The sequence below is a fragment of the Neophocaena asiaeorientalis genome, unplaced genomic scaffold, assembly GCF_003031525.2.
Source record: "Neophocaena asiaeorientalis asiaeorientalis breed wild unplaced genomic scaffold, Neophocaena_asiaeorientalis_V1.1 scaffold240, whole genome shotgun sequence".
NCBI lineage: Eukaryota > Metazoa > Chordata > Mammalia > Artiodactyla > Phocoenidae > Neophocaena > Neophocaena asiaeorientalis.
The window spans coordinates 4,859,018-4,879,629 of record NW_020185331.1 but is presented as its reverse complement, the minus strand read 5'-3'; the positions used below and the strand labels follow the sequence as shown (position 1 = coordinate 4,879,629).

At 41.3% G+C, this 20,612-nt stretch overlaps 1 protein-coding gene across 5 annotated transcripts in view; it reads left to right on the top strand.

Moving 5' to 3' along the window:
• The window catches only part of ARMH3 (armadillo like helical domain containing 3), a 172,505-nt gene that overhangs the window by 47,752 nt on the left and 104,141 nt on the right, over window positions 1-20,612 (top strand). For 4 of the 5 annotated variants that reach the window (XM_024735064.1, XM_024735060.1, XM_024735061.1 and 1 more), the window contains 6 exons: window positions 3,880-3,981; window positions 8,305-8,363; window positions 9,982-10,047; window positions 11,541-11,610; window positions 12,637-12,697; window positions 17,641-17,729. In XM_024735064.1, the coding sequence (XP_024590832.1) occupies window positions 3,880-3,981; window positions 8,305-8,363; window positions 9,982-10,047; window positions 11,541-11,610; window positions 12,637-12,697; window positions 17,641-17,729 (447 nt within the window). The remainder of the gene's footprint in view (window positions 1-3,879; window positions 3,982-8,304; window positions 8,364-9,981; window positions 10,048-11,540; window positions 11,611-12,636; window positions 12,698-17,640; window positions 17,730-20,612) is intronic. The other variant, XM_024735063.1, reaches the window with a different exon arrangement.

Below are 20,612 nucleotides of genomic sequence, written 5' to 3'. Positions count from 1 at the left end.
TTGTTTTCTATGTGTGTGACTCTATTTCTGTTCTGTAAATAAGTTCATTTGTATCATTAAAAAAGTTCCACATATAAGTGATATCATATTAGATTTATCTTTCTCTGACTTATTAATATGATAATCTCTAGGTCCATCCATGTTGCTGAAAATGGCATTATTTTTTTATGGCTATTATTCCATTGTGTATATATATGCGATATCTTCTTTATCCATTTATCTGTAGATGAACACTTAAGCTGTTTCCATATCTTGGCTACTGTGAATAATGCTGTAATGAACACGGGAGTGAAAATATCTCTTTGATAGCCTGTTTTCATTTCTTTTGTATATATACCTAGAAGTGGGATTGCTGGATCATATGGTGGTTCTGTTTTTAATTTTTTGAGGAACCTTCATACACTTGTCCTTAGTGGTTACACTGATCAACAGTGCACAAGGGTTCATTTTTTTCCACATCCTCACCAGTACTTGTTATCACTTGTCTGTTTTTTCTTTTTTTTTTGGCCATGTGGCTTGTGGGATCTCAGTTCCCTGACCAGAGATTGAACCTGGGCCTTCTGCAGTGAAAGCTCAGAGTCCTCACTGCTGGACTGCCAGGGCATTCCCTCACTTGTCTGTTTTTTTTTTTTTTTTAAATTAATTAATTAATTAAAAAATTGTAGTATAGTTGATTTACAATATTACATAAGTTTCAGGTATACAAATAGTGGTTCACAATTTTTAAAGATTATACTCTATTTATAGTTATTATAAAATGTAGGCTGTAATCCCTGTGATATATCCTTGTAGCTTATTTAGTTTCTGTAGTAGTATGTACCTCTTAATTCCCTAACCCTATTCTGCCCCTCCCCACTTCGCCTTTTTTCTTTGTTTCTTTTTTTAAATAAATTTATTTATTTATTTATTTTTGGCTGCGTTGGGTCTTCGCTGCTGCCCACGGGCTTTCTCTAGTTGCGGTGAGTGGGGGCTACTCTTCGTTGCGGTGTGCAGGCTTCTCATTGCGGTGGCTTCTCTTGTTGTGGAGCACAGGTTCTAGGCGCGTGGGCTTCAGTAGGTGTGGCTCATGGGCTTAGTTGCTCCGCGGCATGTGGGATCTTTCCGGACCAGGGCTTGAACCCATGTCCCCTGCATTGGCAGGCAGATTCTTAACTACTGCGCCGCCAGGGAAGTCCCGCCTTTTTTCTTAAAAGTGGAAATTCTCTTTGGATTCTTTCCATTAGCGAAAACAGATACTAATGTAGGTTTTTCGTAAAGGCGAAGTGGCTTATGTAAAAATGAGCTTTCGAAAAGCGGGGCACACCTGTATCTTAATGAGCAGGAACATGTAGCAGGATTGCCTACTTGTCTGTGCTTATTCAGGTCACCAAATATTCCAACGGAAATACTGATCTTTCTCTTTAACGATGAAGCCTGCCTGGTTACCATGGATATCAAAAGGCGTGTATGTAGGTGCGTACGTGCGTGCGTGTATGTGTGTGTGTGTGTGTGTGTGTGTGTGTGTGTGTGTGTATCTGAGTTCTATGCAATGTTGGGGTTTGGATGCTTCAGAGAACTGCCTTTCAAACTGTTCATTGGGAACACTTCCACCCACACACTTGATTATGCAATGGCAGGATTTGTGCTTACTTACCTACAACCAGTGAGCTTTTATTTTTTCTAGTGGGAAGATTGGAGTCAGCCCACTTTCAAGTGACTGTCTCCCTTTACAAAGGCTGCTGGGAAGAATTATGAAGCCAAAGATCAAGGAATAAACTCTTCCTTAGGAAGGAGATTTTAATTTGTGAGGGATTTTATTCTATCTCTTCTATTTTGTTCTTTTTCTTCTCTCCTAACTGATTTCCTTTCTGTTCGAGTCTAAGTATTATAACCCTGTTTTCAAGTTTTGGTTTTTCATTGGTTTTTAATATAACTGGTGCTCAGTAGCCTAGTTATATTTAAAGGTATGTCACTGGAGCCTTTTTTTTTTTTTGGAGCCATTATTTTTTAAAAGCCAGCAGTTTAGCTGTAACATTTGTTTCCAGTTCAGACTTGACATTTGACAGCTCAGCCTTGGCATGAGAGGACTTTCCGGTAAACTAAAAATACATATACTTCTATATTTCTACATATTATATAAGGCAGTTTTTTAGTTATTACTGTGTTTGAGTGGGGAAAAAAGTCCCACTAACCAGTTAGGTGCCTCTTTGTGTTGAACAAAGGAATGATTATAGGCTCTGAGCTTCAGAATAGGCTGTAGATTGAAATGACAGTCTCAGGTCATTAACCCATAACATGAATTAAGACCTTTTAGTATTTCAACATAAAAATATATTTGTCTTTTATTAGTTCTTGGGGGCTGAACTGTGGGAAAACAGCCAAGGGTTAGGCATGTTAATTTCTTCTCATAAGGTTTTTTGCTGTGCTTGCTATGTATTTTGGATCCATAATATGCAAATGTTTCCCATTGTTAATAAATGTTCTCTGCATACATCGTAATAACTCCAGAGGGATTCATTATGGTTATGAATACATATTATGAATAATATCCCAAACTCAGCTGAGTCTTCGCAGGTGAAAATATAACAGAAAGCTATAGATTCTCTAGTTTGTCTGGGCTGTCATGAGCTTCCTTTTGCTTATATATTATGTCTTAGTGTAAAAGTACTTAACAAGATGTCTGAGTCTCGTGTAAAGTATTAGAAACTTGGGAAATCTATATTAGGGCTGTCCTTTGTCAGCCCTAGTCTGGTCCCTTACTGTTCATTGGGACTGTGACACAGAGAATGTGAGCAGGGTTAGTTTCTCTTGGAAACATCAAGCAGCTAGTTATATAAAACTCTGTCCCAATCAGTAATGTCCACCTATCTTTAGTCTGGTATTCCTTTTCAGGTTCCCTTTCAGGTGGGGAAGGGATTAAAAAATAGTATTTGAGGGCTTCCTTGGTGGCTCAGTGGTTGAGAGTCCGCCTGCCAATGCAGGGGACATAGGTTCGTGCCTCCGTCCGGGAATATCCCACATGCCGCAAAGCGGCTGGGCCTGTGAGCCATGGCCGCTGAGCCTGCGCATCCGGAGACTGTGCTTCGCAATGGGAGAGGCCACAACAGTGAGAGGCCCACGTACTGCAAAAAAAAAAAAAAAAAGTATTTGAATGTAGTTCTGCCTTAACTTTTTTTCCTTTCCATCTTGGGTATTTCCAGCCTAAAACCTTATTCTCAAAATTGAGCAATATTTCTCCATATTAGGAATGAATTGTCATTTATTTTAAGCAGTAGACTCATCAAAGCAAGGCTCATATTCAGTACAGCTCTTTCACTTAGGTACAAATTAAATTGCTTTTAAGAAGGGCCTTGAACCCTTTTGGATTACTTGGGGCTAGAAAGTGGAATCAAAATACCCTTCTTAGGGTAGGGCTTTCCTGGTGGCGCAGTGGTTAAGAGTCTGCCTGTCGATGCAGGGGACACGGGTTCGTGTCCTGTTCTGGGAAGATCCCACATGCCGCGGAGCGGCTGGGCCCGTGAGCCATGGCCGCTGAGCCTGCGCGTCCGGAGCCTGTGCTCCGCAACGGGAGAGGCCACAACAGTGAGAGGCCCACGTACCGCAAAAAAAAAAAAAAAAAAAAAACCCTTCTTAGGATGTTGGGAGAAAAGCACTGTTCTGGAGACTGACATTCTTAGGTAGGGGAGAAGGGCATTGGGCTTAATCTTGGGGGTAGGAAGGGCTGTAGAGGCCTAGGAAGACTAGATAAAGGTTTTATGATAAGCACTTGGTCTTTCCTCTGTTGTGTAAAAAGATTATTTCGTGATTTCCTTGCCTGCTGGCAAGTTGGCTGTCTGTATAGGTAGAAGTGTTAGATGGAATATGTTATAGGCTAAATGCGTTTCATCTGTTTTATTCCAGTTATAAGTTCTGTGGAACTCCCACTGGATGCAGATGTACAGACCAGTAATCTACTGATAACCTTCTTAAAGTATAGCTCGATTGTCATGCAGGACACCAAAGGTAAGGCATGCTACTTTGGGGGCTTAGGAAGCAGGAGGTGGCAGATAGCCGCTTAGCTAGAGCAAGAAGCCGCATTAATACTTTGAAGCTTTGACAAGATTTACCATTGGGACCTCCTGTGCAAGGTGATGATCCTGATTACTGGCAAACAGTGATTTCTTATTGCCAGATGACAATTAGATGGTGTTGGGGAAACCTGGAGCTGGAGGGGGAGTGCTCCAAAGTAGAACAGGAAAAAAATTGATCTCTACAAAAAGTAGCAAGTCTTCTTAGCAGATTTTGATAAGTAGATGCAGACTCTTGTGTGTGGGAAGTGAGGGGATTAGCATGTTTCAGGGAATTCCCTTTTGAGGACAAGAACTGAAAACATCAGCTCATAGTGAGAATTAGGACTGTTGTACAGAGTACGGTAGGAAGAGGTGCGATTCAGAGGGACTGTGTTCTTTAACACTTAAAACAGGAGTGTCAGTACTCATCCCTGAAATGCAGAATGGAAGTGGGAGAGAAATAGGTATTAGAAAAGTGTGAGTTTATTCTGTCTAGTGTCCTGTTCTTCCTCTGTTGATGATTTTTCTATGATTTTTTTTTTTTTTTTTTTTTTGGCTGTACCTGGGCCTCTCACTGTTGTGGCCTCTCCCGCTGCGGAGCACAGGCTCCAGATGCACAGGCCCAGTGGCCGTGACTCACGGGCCCAGCCGCTCCGCAGCATGTGGGATCCTCCCGGACCGGGGCACGAACCCGTGTCCCCTGCATCGGCAGGCAGACTCTCAACCACTGCGCCACCAGGGAAACCCTCTATGATCTTTTAATTGGTGGTAGGGTAGTGGAATAGTTGGGCTAGAAGAAGGGATTGGGAGGAAGCCCAGCAAATTCTGTCCAGTATATATATCTCAGGGTTTTTTTTTTAAACCTAGTTTTTTCTTTATACCAGATTTATATTTTTACAATTTTTATTTATTTATCTCTATTATATTTTTTATTGTAGTAAAATTTACCATTTTAACTGTTTTTAAGTGGCACTAAGTACGATCCCATTGTTATGCAACCATTACTACCATCCATCTTTAGAACTCTTCATCTTGTGAAACTAAAACTGTACCCATTAAAAACTTATTCCCTATTCTTCACATTCTCCCCTTTTCCCAAGCCCTGGCAACCACCATTCTGCTTTCTGTCTCTTTGGATTTGACTACCTCATATAAGTGGAATATATCCCTGTTTTAAGTTTCTCTGGAAATGAGCCTTTTATTTCATGGTGACACTGAGGTAGCATTTTTCTTCCAATTTTTTAAATGAAAAAACTCCAGTAAACAGAGAAGCTGAAAGGGTCATACAGTGATCAGTCATATACCCATTAACATTTTGCCATATTTGGTTTATCTCTAAATTTCTGTGTTATTCTTATTTTGGCTGAATAATTTTAAAGTAAGTTGCAGACGTCATTCTACCTTCACACCAGAAGTACTTTGGCATGTATCTCAAAATTAAAGACATTTTCCTAGATATCCATCATTAAGGCTAAGAAAATCAACAACAGTTCTTTTTTTTTTTTTTGGCTGTGCCACACGGCTTGCAGGATCTTAGTTCCCCGACCAAGGATTGAACCTGGGCCACCGCAGGGAAAACACCGAGTCCTAACCACTGGCCCACCAGGGAATTCCCAACAGTAATTCTCTAATATCATGTAATAGTCCATATTTAGTTTTTCCCAATTGTCCCCAGAATATTTTCCATAACCGATAGTTGTTTCTTTTTCTTTTAAATAAATAAATTTATTTATTTTTTATTTTTGGCTGTGTTGGGTCTTTGTTGCTGTGTGCCGGCTTTCTCTAGTTGCAGCGAGTGGGGCTACTCTGTGTTGCGGTGCATGGGCTTCTCATTGCAGTGGCTTGTCTTGTTGTGGAGCACGGGCTCTAGGTGCACAGGCTTCAGTAGTTGTGGCATACGGACTCAGTAGTTGTGGCTCACAGGCTCTAGAGCTCAGGCTCAGTAGTTGTGGCACATGGGCTTAGTTGCTCCGAGGCATGTGGGATCTTCCCCGACCAGGGCTTGAACCCATGTCCCCTGCAGTGGAAGGCAGATTCTTAACCACTGTGCCACCAGGGAAACCCATAACCAATAGCTTTTAAACTACACTAGCATTTTATTTTATTTATTTTATTTTTATTTTTTCATTTTTAATAAATAGTTTATCCAACAGTTTCAACCCTGATATTGAAGACTGTTGCAGAGTTTTTTTTTTTTTTTTAATAAATTTATTTATTTATTTTTGACTGTGTTGGGTCTTCATTGCTACACATGGGCTTTTCTCTAGTTGTGGCAAGCAGGGGCTGCTTTTCATTGCGTTGTGCACGGGCTTCTCATTGTGGTGGCTTCTCTTGTTGCGGAGCACGGGCTCTAGGTGTGCAGGCTTCGGTAGTTGTGGCTCACGGGCTCTACAGTGCAGGCTCAGTAGTTGTGGTGCACGGGCTTAGTTGCTCCATGGCATGTGGGATCTTACCGGACCAGGGCTCGAACCCATGTCCCCTGCATTGGCAGGTGGATTCTTAACCACTGTGCCACCAGGGAATTCCTGGTGGTGTGATTAAACTTGGTTTTTATTGTTCTTTTTTTGTGCTTTTCTGAATTAAAAAAATGTTTATAATGAAATATGCCTTATTTTTGTTTTCAGTAACAATTTCTTTTAAGTGGAGAGATAGCTGCAGGCTTTTCTACAAGAGTTGCTTATCAGCTTAAGGGGAAGGGGGAGGATAGTGCCAGAGAAACTCTGGCCGGGAATAGGTAGAAGAGTCTTATGAATCTAATTTTGCAGGCAAAGGCATTTCTCTTCTGGCCTAGGGGCTCTGCTGTAAGCTACTGGGAATGTCAGGTAGGAGCATCATCATTATTCTTTTGCACTGCCTATCACTGAGGAGAAGCAAATGTATTTCTTTGACCACACCCTCATTATGCCTTCTGATTGTCAGGTTTTAGTTGATAGATTCCATCTTTGAGGAAGTAACAGGTTAATGTCAGGGTGTGTACTGTTGTTAGATAACTTCTACAGCACTGTAATCCATTAATAGATCTCTCCAGAATGGACTTTAGTCTGGGTCCCGTCAAAGCTAATTTGAAACATCATAAGCCATTTTTCTGGTTTGGATATGCTGGTATGACCTTTTTTTCTTTTTAGAAAATATTTATTTCTTTATTTATCTGGCTTTGTCAGGTCTTAGTTGTGGCATGCGGGATATTTGTGTCGGCACGCGGGCTTCTCTCTAGTTGTGGTGCATGGACTCTCTAGTTGTGGAGTGCGGGCTTAGTAGTTGCCACTCATGGGCTTAGTTGCCCTGCGGCATGTGGGATCTTAGTTCCCTGACCAGGGATCAAACCCCAGTCCTCTGCATTGGAAGGTGGATTCTTAACTACTGGACCACCAGGGAGTCCCAATGACCCTCTTTTTACCTCCATTTCACCCCTTCACCCACAAAGATCCTGGAAAGTAAAGAAGTTTTGATGGTTCTGGTAATTGGCAGTGATGGAGTAGCTCTTTCTGGGTCTTTTGTTTGGGCTTAGAGCCCTGTTACTGACCGGGGCACGAACCCGTGTCCCCTGCATCGGCAGGTGGACTCTCAACCACTGCACCACCAGGGTAGCCCTGCCTTCTTTTTTAATAACAAGAATGTGAGTTCTGGGAGACCACAGACCTTTGTTTAGTTCAGTGCTATGTCTCTATTGCCTAGCACAGTGCCTGCCACATAGTAAGTACTAAATAAATATTTTAGAGTGAATAGCTTTGGCAGGAAGAAAAATGATCAGCTTATGGTCATAAGTAGTGTTCACAGTGCAAGGAGAAGCATGAGCTTGACCCTAGTCTCCAGTTAATTTCTTTCTGATTCATAGCCAGTTTGCTATGAACAGTTATAAAACTTTTCTAGATTTTGTGGTAGATGGGTAAAGGTGATGGTGCTTTTAGCTAGTGGATGAGGAGGGGTGGGAAAGGGAATAGGTCTGATTATTCAGAAGCAAAGGGCTGTTATGGAAACAAAGGGCATAGCCCTGACTTGGGCCATGGTATTAGTGACCATTACAGTAATTAGATGGTTCTCAGGAAGATGGTTAGCTATCCATCAGACTACCAGAATATTTAGGAAAAAAATCTTATGGGGGAATTTCTTTTGCCTAGAAGAAAAGCAAGGATTACTCTAGTAGAACCTTGATTTTCATTCATGAATTTTGTGGGGAGAGAAAGTGTGAATGTTCTTTTTGATGATACACATCTTTATTCTCTATAGAAACATGGTCTGGATGATTTAGAGAGAAGGGTTTATTTTTTCTTTTCAGATGAGCACCGGCTTCACAGCGGCAAACTCTGTCTGATTATCCTTACGTGTATTGCAGAGGTAGGTCTCACCAGCCTTCTGGTATTAGCTAATCTCTTAACAAAGTGCTCTCTTTCTGCGCTTCTTCCAAGTTCCTGTCCCCTGACTTTTAGAGTCCTAAGGTTTAGGAGAGAAAATCTTCCCACCTTGTATTATCTCCTCCACTAGAATGTAAGCTCCACTAGAATGTAAGCACCACTAGAATGTAAGCAATAGGAGGTACTTTGTCTTCTTCACCAGTGTATTCTTAGCGTCTGGCACATAGTAGAGGCTCAGTATTTACTGCATGACCTAATAATGAATTGTGATGTGATAACTGCTATAACTGGAATATTCTAGTTCTTTTTTTATTTTATTTTTTTAAGATTCTAGTTCTTCAGAGTTTGAAACTCTGAAGAGAGTTATGCCTCTTCAGAGAAAACAGTCCTGCCCTTTTGAAACTGTTCATGTTGGGTCTTTTGCATTTAGCAAAATGAAAAAAGGAGCTCAGGTTTCTGTGGGGAGAGGTGGAGACAAAAGCCGAAAAGGGGCATTGGAAACTGAGTAAAGTGGGCTGATTGCAGTTTGATGAAGAGCAAGAACCCGAGGGGAATAAAGAAGAGATGCTTGGGCTTTGTAAGGAGACACTTTTGGTTGGATTAATTAGGCTTGAACTCACCCTAGATCTTGGTGGCAACACAGGTATGGCAGAAATTGAGTCAATTTAGAGCTAAATTTGTAGTTTCAGACTCCTCCTTCACTTACTCCTTACTCTGATCTTTTTTCTCCTAAGAAAAACAATTAAGGCGTGGTCCATGTGGAACAGAGATCTCTCTCAGTCTTTCCATTTTTATGTTCTTAGTGAAAAGATGACCTGCTTTTCACCAGGTTAGGGGTAGCTGGTTATAGAAGAGCTGCTTATTAGCAGTGGGCCTGGTGTAATTGCTTTTCAAAAATCTTTCTAAGAAAATCTTTAAAGGAGTTGTTTTTCACAAATGGTAACAGTTCCTAGGAATTGGAGTCTGTAGGCACATCAGATCTTCAGAAGAGATGTTGGGAAAGGGCCAAGGGATGTTTATTACTGATTCATGGTGAGAGGTTTTTGATTTTATATCAGTCTTCAGCAAAGCCAGGGAGGGACGGGGTCTTATCTACTGCCATGTTGCTTGTGTAAGCAGCTTTCTCTTGCTGTGCCAAGCCCGTTCCCGGCGGAGTGCAGACCTTTCTTCTTAATCGTAGATCCTCATGTGGAGCCTGCACATGTATCCTGCAGTCCCTATGAAAACCTTCAAGCTGTCACAAACAGAGCAGGCTCCTTGGGCAGATGGGAAGGAAGAGAGAATAGGAAAACACATTCCTCTCAGCATTTGCCTCAAGTGCCTGTGCCTTAATTTTTATTGTTTGTAATTTGCTTAGAGATTTTTGGCCAGTTAGAGACACACTGGGAAATTACACCCAAGTGAAATCTCATGGCTTAAGTGGGGCTTGACATAAAGGCTCTAGGCTCATCCCATTACTCTCTTAACTGGTCCTTGAAAGGAGTTCTTTAAGTCCTACAAATCCTTGGGCTTTAAGATTATAGATTATAGATAGATTATAAACTGAGTTTCTTAAGTATAGCACTCATTCCTTACTTTTAATCTGTTTTTATTTTTATTAGGATCAGTATGCCAATGCATTTTTGCATGACGACAACATGAATTTTCGAGTAAACTTACATAGAATGGTAAGTGTGACTTTTGCTTCTGGTTTTTTCTTAGAGGAATTTTTCTGCCAACACAAAATTGATCCTACTAGAACAAGTGTGGGTGGAAATTTATGCTAAAGGGCTCTTGCTTAACTGCTGTTCAGAAGACCCATACTCGTTGTTGGGATTTTTTGTGTGTCATGGAGGTGTTACCTGCTCAAGAGAGGGTGGAAAGATCCATAATCGTATACCCATGGCAGTAATATTAGAATGTATCAGGGGACTTCCCTGGCAGTCCAGTGGTTAAGACTCTGCAGTTCCTCTGCAGGGGGCATGGGTTTGATCCCTGGACGGGGAACTAAGATCCCACATGCCGCCCAACGTGGCCAAAAACAAACAAACAAACAAAAAACAAACAAAAAGGGACTTCCCTGGTGGCACAGTGGTTAAGAATCCGCCTGCCAGTGCATGAGACATGGGTTCGATACCTGGTCCGGGAAGATGCCACATGCCACGGAGCAACTAAGCCTGTGCGTCACAACTGCTGAGCTCGTGTGCCACAACTAATGAAGCCTGTGTGCCTAGAGCCCATGCTCCGCAACAAGAGAAGCCACCCCAATGAGAAGCATGTGCACCTCAACGAAGGGTAACCCCTGCTTGCGGCAAGTAGAGGAAGCCCACGCACAGCAGCGAAGACCCAACGCAGCCAAAAATAAATAAATAAAATAAATAAATTTAAAAACAAACAAAAAAACCCCTCAAAAGTATATCTTGACTAGAGATATACTTTTATACAAGTATATACAAGATAGAATGTATCAGTAATGTAGATTTCAACAAGGAGATGGGCCTAAGCCTTTTGCTTTCAAAATGTAGTACGATCTTTGATTGGTTGATGCTAGATCCTGCTTTGATTTATTCATCTGAGAGGTGGGGGAAATAAGAGTATGAAGGATCAGGGAATTTCCTAAAACTTGGAGGTATGTTCAGAAATATCACATTGAGGTTTATATTAAAACTTTCCTTAAAAAAAACCTTTTTTTTAAAACTGCTACTGTTGCTGCCTTTACACAGTCACATTTTCTTTTTTTAAAAATAAATTTCTATTTATTTATTTATTGGCTGTGCTGGGTCTTCGTTGCTGCGCACGGGCTTTCTCTAGTTGCGGTGAGCGGGGGCTACTCTGTCACGGTGCGTGGGCTTCTCACTGTGGTGCCTTCTCTTGTTGTGGAGCACGGGCTCTAGGCGTGCGGGCTTCAGTAGTTGTGGCACACAGGCTCAGTAGTTGTGGCTCACGGGCTCTAGAGCGCAGGCTCAGTAGTTGTGGTGCATGGGCTTAGTAGCTCCGAGGCATGTGGGATCTTCCCGGACCAGGGCTTGAACCTGTGTCCCCTGCATTGGCAGGCAGATTCTTAACCACTGCACCACCAGGGAAGCCCCCAGTAGTGATTTTATTTGCATAAAAAACATGATGGTAAGCCATTGGATGTTAGTTCAGATGTCTACTAGTTTCATTTCTTTTTTATGTGAAGCCTATGAGACACAGGAAGAAGGCAGCAGACAAGAACCTTCCCTGCCGTCCTTTGGTATGTGCAGTACTGGGTGAGTATCATCAAAATTGGCATGTTTCTGGGCCAGCGATAGGTTTTCATGATTAAGATGAGGGATAGATCCTGGTTGATGTGCGCTTCCTCCTCAGGGAAGAAGTACTGGTTATATTTCTTCCCTGGCCTAAGAAACCATGTTTCTTGTTGAGTTTGGTAAAGCAATCCCAAGGAATATAATGCTCAATTAAAGGGTGCTTTTGTTCAAAGAAAAAGATCTTTGTAGGGAGACAAATGTCTAAGTCTAACCTTGATACATGATTTAAATTTGTAAACTGTCTTACACTTGATCAAGATTTCAAATTCTTCCCTCCCTTTCTTGGTCCAAATTGTGTGTCAGCTGGCCAGGAGGCTTAAAGTTCAAGGTTCAGACGTATAAAACTTCCTCTGAGTAAATTAAGCTGAGAGGAGGCTGACAGAGCTGACAGCTAAGGGGCTGTATTGTAGGTAATTTAGTCTGCCCAGAATTCTACATTTTCCTCAGGTAAATGATCTGAACTCTTAATTCCATTTCACCTGGGTATTCAGCCCTATTTCCTAAATCTACTTGATTTTAGAAACAATAATTAAGGCTGTATAATATTAAGTCTCTATTGACCCAAAGCTCCTCAGACCATTTCAGTCAATACCCGACAAACTGAGTGTGATAGGAAGATGAGATAGACTGACATAGCTTTAGAGTTTGAGTCTGGTTACACGGATGTGATCCATAGTTTTTTTCTCTGCTTGCCTCATCACTTGGTTCTCAGAATATGATTTCCTTCTGGCATTTTGCATTAGTGTCATGGTATGAAATATCTGTACAATGAAATCTCCCTTGTATCTGAGTTTATTGGCAGGTCAAAGTATCCTTCTGGAAGTAGGAGAGAACTAATTTTCTTTTTACCTTACAAGTGGCAGGTGGTGAAAGTGTTGCAAAAAGTGCCTTATATAAAATAAAGTGCACTGAGGTTTTTTTCCCAGCCCAAAGGCAAGCAATGAATTTCATTCTGATTGATCTAAGTTTTCTCTTTTTTCCATTCAGACCTGATGGTAGAGTTTATTGTAACACACATGATGAAGGAGTTTCCTATGGATCTCTATGTGTAAGTACCGTGGTTCATTTAATGTGTGCAAATCTGTTTTATAGAATGGAGTGATGGGAAGTTTAATAGTCACAAAATTTTGATGTACACTTCAGGAAAAGCACATTTATGTGTGGAGAAGTGTTAGGGAGTGTTTTATGGCCTGTTTTATACATTTTTCCAGAAGGGGGGAAAAGTACAAACTATGTATCTTCATTATCACTTTTAGGCACACTGCATGAAGAACAGGGCTGATGCGTTGAAGCAGTGATCATTAGCTGACTCCTGTACCCAAGGATATGGAATACTAGCAGACCACTTAGTCATCCCTGGGCTTTGGCATCAAAGGAGTCAGCAGTATTTAAAAGATATGGAAATGCCAGAGGGGTAGATCTTTTGGTTCATTCTTAGCCTACATTGTACTAGCCACATAGTCAGAACTCTGCTAGCTAGGCAGATTATGTATATAGTGGTCAGGCTGGGAGATTCCTGCCTCCTGAGGAGATCTGATTGTCTGTCACAATTCTTTACAACCAGTATAACTAGAGATGACTGAAAATCTTCATATTTTAATAAAGTTTAAGCCTTTAGGCTTTCTCTCTTCTTTGGTATTTCAGCATTCTTCTTATCATCAGTGCCTAACAGCTGTGCCATGTTAGTGTGATCTCAAATATATGTATTATCTTTATTCCTTAAAATGCATCTGAATTCACTCTGACAACAGAATTAGTACCTCCACTTTTTTGAGTAAGAGAGAAGTTTTGTGCACAGCAAGCTTAGTGTACCTCATTCCAATGCTAGGCTGGGATCTAGGGAGATATGAAAGATTTTACTCTGACTAGAGTAGATCTCCAGCTTTTTAGACTGTTTGTAGGCTACATATTTTTGGTTTCCTAGATATGAAATAATGATACAAATTTTACTTTTAGGTAAGTAGGTTGTGGTTTGCATTTTTCCATATCTTTTGGGTGTTTAAAAGTTAGTCTGATCCTTTATTGCAACTCAAAGACCATGAAAAGCTGCTTTTTTTTTTTATAACACTTACCAGATGAGTTTTCTGCTTGTTTTAGATAGGATCGCTGAACATCAGTACCTCAGGGATCAGATTTGTTTTGCTACAGATTATATTTTTAGCTTGTTTATCTAATGTTCTAGTTCTAGGATATGCTCTTTATGTTGTAGTATATTATTATAGTCTTAGTTTTCTCATTTTCCAGGCAAGGAAACTGAGGCTCTGGAGGTTGGGTTGTTCTGTTAGTAAGCACCATTGCCTGGACTTGAACCCAAAGTTTCTTACAGTAAATCCTAAGCTGTTCCCACCCCTTCTCAGGTGTATTATCTATTGCTATGTAACAAACTACTTCAAAACATAGGGGTTTAAAACAAACATTTACTACCTCATAGTTTTTGTGGCTCAGAAATCCTAGCAGCTTAGCTGGGTAGTTTGGGCATAGGGTTTGGCAGAGGCTGCAGTCAGTGTGTTAGCTTTACTAGGGTTCTACTGGGCTGTACTGGGGCTGGAGAATTGCTTCCAAGCTCACTTACATGGTTGTTGGTAAATCTCAGTTCCTTGCCATGTGGGCCTCTCCATAGGGTTGCTTGACATGGCAGCTGGCTTTCTTCAAAGCAAGTAATCCAAGAGAGAAAGAGAAGAGTGAGAGCCCAGGATGGAAGCCATAATGCTTTTATAACTTAATTTCAAATGACATGCCATTTCTGTTGGTCATACAGACCAAGCCTAATACAATGTGGGAGGAGACTCCATAAGGTTGTGAATGCCAGGAGGTGGGGACCATTGGGGGCCATCTTGCAGGCCGGCTACCACAGTTACCTACCTAGTTAAGTTGCATCACCAAGATTCAAACTCAAGTCTGTCTGACCCCAGAGGCTGTACTCTTTCTTAATTACTACTATGATAAATGACAAAGGAAAGATTTGTACAGGGTGACTAATGCTCACTGGGGCATCAAAGGGGGCTCTGTTTGACCTGAGTCATGAAGAAACAATAGGAGTTTTCTATGCAGAGGAGTGGGGGAGGGACATCCCAAGCAGGGGACCAGCATGTTCAAAAGCTTGGAGACTTGAAAGTGTGGCATGTTTGGAGAATAGAAAGTAATTCAGGAGGATTAGAGTGTAGGGTACATGGAGGAAGGATAAGAGAGCAGAAAAAATGTTACCTGATTTAAGTGGATGATGGGTGTAACAGTTGAAGATGAGGATGACATGATAAGACTGTGTATTGAGTACTCAGAGTTACGGTATGTCACTGTCCACCCAAACCCTCACATCCCAGCCAGTGAACCTGATCTACACTAAATATTTTAACTCCCTCTCCCCAGTAGTTCCTGCCTTTTTTTGTTTTGCCTTGCTTTCTCAGTTCTTTTTCCACCTGCTTCCTAATTGAATGTCCTGAGGTTAGGGAAGATGGAGAAGATAACAAGCTGACAGAGGCTGGGCAGAAGTTCCTACCCGCAGGCTGAATTCACTTTCTTCGTTACTACCCATGGGCATATTTCCATATCTCCCTCCCCCAACTTCCAGCCTTCTTTCCAGTTTTTGACATTTGGAGCATCCAGTCCTTTTTAGGTGAACTTATCTGCTCCGAGCTGGGCATCAGGCCAGCTTGCTGCTCTCACTTCTCATTATGTACTGCTTTTCAGCAACATACAGCACAATGAGAAACTGAAAGCAAAATGAACTTCTACCATTTCAGATAAGTGTATAATCTTCCTGGTGAAATATGAAGAAATATGGAGCATGGAAAGACTTAATACTCAAGTCAGAATCTGTGTCAGAAACGAAATAGTCTCATATCTGTGTATGAATGCTGTAGGTAAAGTAATAATGGGGGAAGGTGCTTATACGGAAAAAAAAAGAGAGAAAAGTCTTGCCTGGAGCGGTAAGAGGTAGGAAAACCCAACAAATGAATTTCTTCTTCTGGATGTCTACACTCTGATTCTTGCCGCCACTCCCACTGCTGGCCCAAGATTTGGGAGTTAGGGGAAATAGTCTCTGGAGAGAGTAAACTCTCCTTTAAGTTACTCTTACATGGAAAACTTGGACTCTTTCTAATCAGGGATTCTCTGTGGGTAGAGACTTCAGAGGCCCCACAAGAAGATTTCAGGTTAAAATGGAACTGTCTTGTGTTGAAATAGGAAACCACTACATGCATAAAAGAAACGCCCTAAGCAGTCAGTTTAGAGTCATTCAGCCAGTATGTATATATTTTATATATATATATTTTTTAATATATATTTTAAATTATTTATTTATTTATTTGGCTGTGCTGGGTCTTAGTTGCCGCATGTGGGATCTTCGTTGCAGCATGCGGGATCTTTAGTTGCGGCATGTGGGATCTTTTAGTTGCAGCATGCAGGATCTAGTTCCCTGACCAGGGATTGAACCCAGGCCACCTGCATTGGAAGCGTGGAGTCTTGACCACTGGACCACCAGGGAAGTCCCCAGAACTGAATTTTTAATTTAACTTTTAACGTAAATAAAATTTACATTTTATTTAAAAGTTAATTTATATTAAAAACAAATTTAAATAGATCTAAAGACTTAAGGTCTTTAATTTTATGTTTTTGCATCCTATGTTTGCAATTTCGAATGGAGTAGTCTAATTTTGGTCTAATGGTGCATCCTTCCTCTCAGGAAAGATACTCAAGGGAATGGTATCAGTAGTGCCTAACTGAATATTGACCTATATGTGGTTATAGCTCCCTTTTCCTAGTGATAGGGGAAATTAGCACAAACAGTGTGTGTGGGATGGGGAGGGGGGATATTTTTTAACATCTTTATTGGAGTATAATTGCTTTACAATGATGTATAGTTTCTGCTTTATAACAAAGTGAATCAGCTATACATATACATGTATCTCCATATGTCTTCCCTCTTATGTCTCCCTCCCATCCTCCCTATCCCACCCCTCTAGGTGGTCACAAAGCACCGAGCTGATCTCCTTGTGCTATGCGGCTGCTCCCCACTAGCTATCTGTTTTACATTTGGTAGTGTGTATATGTCCATGCCACTCTCTCACTTCGTCCCAGCTTACCCTTCTCCCTTCCCAGGTCCTCACGTCCATTCTCTACGTCTGTGTCTTTATTCCTGTCCTGCCCCTAGGTTCATCAGAACCAGTTTTTTTTTTTTTTAGATTCCATATATATGTGTTAGCATATGGTATTTGTTTTTCTCTTTCTGACTTACTTCACTCTGTATGACAAACTCTAGGGTCCATCCACCTCACTACAAATAACTCAATTTCGTTTCTTTTTCTGGCTGAGTAATATTCCATTGTATATATGTGCCACATCTTCTTTATCCATTCATCTGTTGATGGATACTTAGGTTGCTTCCATGTCCTGGCTATTGTAAATAGAGCTGCAGTGAACATTGTGGTGCATGACTCTTTTTGAATTATGGTTTTCTCAGAGTATGTGCCCAGTAATGGGATTGCTGGGTCATATGGTAGTTCTATTTTTAGTTTTTTTTTTTTGCTGTACACAGGCCTCTCGCTGTTGTGGCCTCTCCCGTTGCGGAGCACAGGCTCCGGACGCGCAGGCTCAGTGGCCATGGCTCATGGGCCCAGCCTCTCCGCGGCATGTGGGATCTTCCCAGACCAGGGCACGAACCCATGTTCCCTGCATCGGCAGGCAGACTCTCAACCACTGCGCCACCAGGGAAGCCCTATTTTTAGTTTTTTAAGGAACCTCCATACTGTTCTCCATAGTGGCTGTATCAATTTACATTCCCACCAACAGAGCAAGAGGGTTCCCTTTTTGGGCAGGGGGGATTTATCTACCAGAAAGCTGCAGGTAGAAGTTCATTTCTTTCCCATGTATACAGATTCATATCCAGTGTCTTTTGTGGCCTTAGCAAAAGCTGCCTCATTAAAGAAAGGGTATCTGTGGTGAGTTGCACCATATTTTTAGGCTTATTCCAGTTTTTCTCTTTTTCTCTTACAGGCGCTGCATTCAGGTAGTACATAAACTACTTTGCTATCAGAAGAAGTGTAGAGTACGCCTGCATTATACCTGGCGGGAGCTCTGGTCAGGTAACTTTCTCTTTTGAATTCATCCTCTTTTCCTATATCTTTTTTTTTTTTTTTAACAAATTTATTTATTTATTTGTGGCTGCACTGGGTCTTCGTCATTGCACATAGGCTTTCTCTAGTTGTGGCGAGCGGGCTTCTCATTGCAGTGGCTTCTCTTGTTGCAGATCACAGGCTCTAGGCACGCGGGCTTCCGTAGTTGTGGCACGCGGGCTCAGTAGTTGTGGCTCATGGGCCCTAGAGCGCAGGCTCAGTAGTTGTGGTGCACGGGCTTAGTTGCTCTGAAGCATGTGGGATCTTCCCAGACCAGGGCTCAAATCCATGTCCCCTGCATTGGCAGGTGGATTCCTAACCACTGCACCACCAGGGAAGCCCCTTCCTATATCTTTTATGAACCCCTAGGCCTGGGCACAAGCTGAATTTTTTAAAAAAAACTTTTTAGTTTGTTTAGGATGCTTCTATTTTCAACTCTTCTTTTTGTCATTTCAGCCTTGTTCTAATCCAAACCTGGCCATGTCACATACCATTATTTCATACTTTCTGTCTTGTTCCTTCTCCTCCCTGTAATTTTTGTCAGCTGGTAGAAACAAATATTTGAGTTCCATTGATTCTTCCAATGGGGAGTCAGTACAAACTTGGATTCTCCCTTGGTTCCATTTGGTAGCAGCATATGGACTATAGGGAGGCTTCTGTGTGTTTCCTCAGGATGAGTAATCTCAGGAGGAATGTCTTAGGGAGAGGAGGTGGGGAGGGGGTGGAGAGATGGGGGGAATCCTGTTCTTTGTGTTATATCTGGCATTGTTACTGTTTACAGACAGTGTCAGTTTTACCACTCCTCCTGTGCCAGAGATAAAAACAGCAAATTAGTGTTTACTTTTGTCTTTGTATCCATTTGGTAGCTCAGTAAAGTCACTCCACCCCTGTAGGAGGGAAGTGGCTCTTCTTTAAGGGTACAATTAATGCTGGCTTGCCACCCATTTCTTTTGTGCAACTAAATTGGAGGTTTCAGAAAAGCAGAGGAGACATTTTTCCTGAGGCATTTGCTTGCTGATAGGTCCTGTGGCTTTTGTGACCTGATGATACAATAAAGTCTTCTCCAGATGATTATAGTGGTAAATTGTTGCCCCACCCTTGGGAGAGCTTCTCTGTATTCTGAGCAGACAAGGGTGTGTTAGTGTCAGAGGCTTTATGAGAAATGGGTCAGTAACCCCACACCCTCCCATGGAATTCATCTCACTTGTTGTGACATATGGTTTCCTCCCAACCCAATTTGGCTTTCTAAATTTAGTCCTTCATAATGGAAAGTAGAGATCTTTAATTAATGGATTAGCAAGTTTTTTGCAGTTACTGCCTATGGTGGTGAAGGGGGAGTAGGAGAATAACAGTAAGTGGCAATAGTGGCATTTTGATATTTTAGGAGAAGAGTATGATTATGTGAGAGTTTGAAATTGAGGGAATGTCAGAAGAGCTAAAGAGAGATCAAAAGAGATTGAAATGACTAAAGTTAGTAGAATTTCTTAGGTCAGAACAGTGCTTTTTAATATTAAGGACTATTTGGTTGCCTATGGATAGTTGTATGATTATTAGGTTCTAAAAATTTAGGATTAAAGGGAAAACACAAAAATGATGCAAATCTCTGGATATTGGTATAATTGTAGGACTTATAGCAAGTACAAATGGTTTATGTCTATAACTGGGATGAAGTTATACATTGTACTAAAGAGTTGGTGGTAGTTATTATTTCTGCCTGCCTTTGATCCTCTTCTGGTTTTATTTTCTATTTAATTCTATTTTCTTTTCTTTCTACGCTAGCCACCCTGTCTGTGGCCCCTGGGATCTCTCTGGCTTTTCACCTATCCTCTTCATCTGTTGTTCTCTTCCTCATTGTCCTGTCGTTGCCTTTTCCATTGCATTCTCCCATTCACTCTGGTCTGTCTCCCTGGGGCCCAGGGCTTCCCATTATTCTACTACCTCTACCTTGCATTCTGTCCTTTGTGCTATTGTTGTCATACATTTTACTTTTACATATGTTATGAACCCCAAAATACATTTCTGTCATTTTTATTTAAAGAGGCAATTATCTTTTAAAGAGATAAAAAAGTGTCTTTTATATTTATCTTTTCTGGATCTTAGCATTCACTAACCTAGCTAGAAAACTGTGAGGCAAGAGACCATTCTTTATCCTATGTTGGTCAGTTGACTTTATTTCTTTGAGTACTTTATGTCGTATCCAGCTCTATGTATAATTATTTGCTATCTTGGGACTTCCCTGGCAGTCCAGTGGTTACGACTTTGCCTTCCAATGAAGGGGGTGCGGGTTCGATCCCTGGTCGGGGAGCTAAGATCCCACATGCCTCCGAGCCAAAAAACAAAAACATAAAAACCCTAAAACATTAAAAAAGAAACAAAAACAGAAGCAACATTGTAACAAATTCAGTAAAGACTTAAAAAAAAATTATTTGCCACCTCAAGACTGACTGATTGGCATTCTAAGGCCCTTGATACTTTGAGAAGAGGTGTATATGAGTGTCATTGATGAGAGTTGGATGGCTGCTTTTTCCTAAGGCATAGGCATTTGTACTAGAATTCTTTGCCAAGTGAGGTTAGCTCCTTTTCATACGTAGACTGGGTGAGCCCTCCTGGAACCTGGCTCCCTGTGTTCATACATGGAGTATATACAGTGAGATGCAGAGCAGCAGGTGTTAAGGAAAGCTGCAAAATACTAGACTACATCTGATGCATCAGAGCCTATAGTAATGTATAATATTGCAGTCAGTGAATATAAATGTGGCTGTGGAGGACCCACCCACTCCTTGGCTGGTACTGCCCCTCATATGTTGGCTTGCCCGTGTTTTCACTCTTTCTTTGCCTTCTAGACTTATGGAT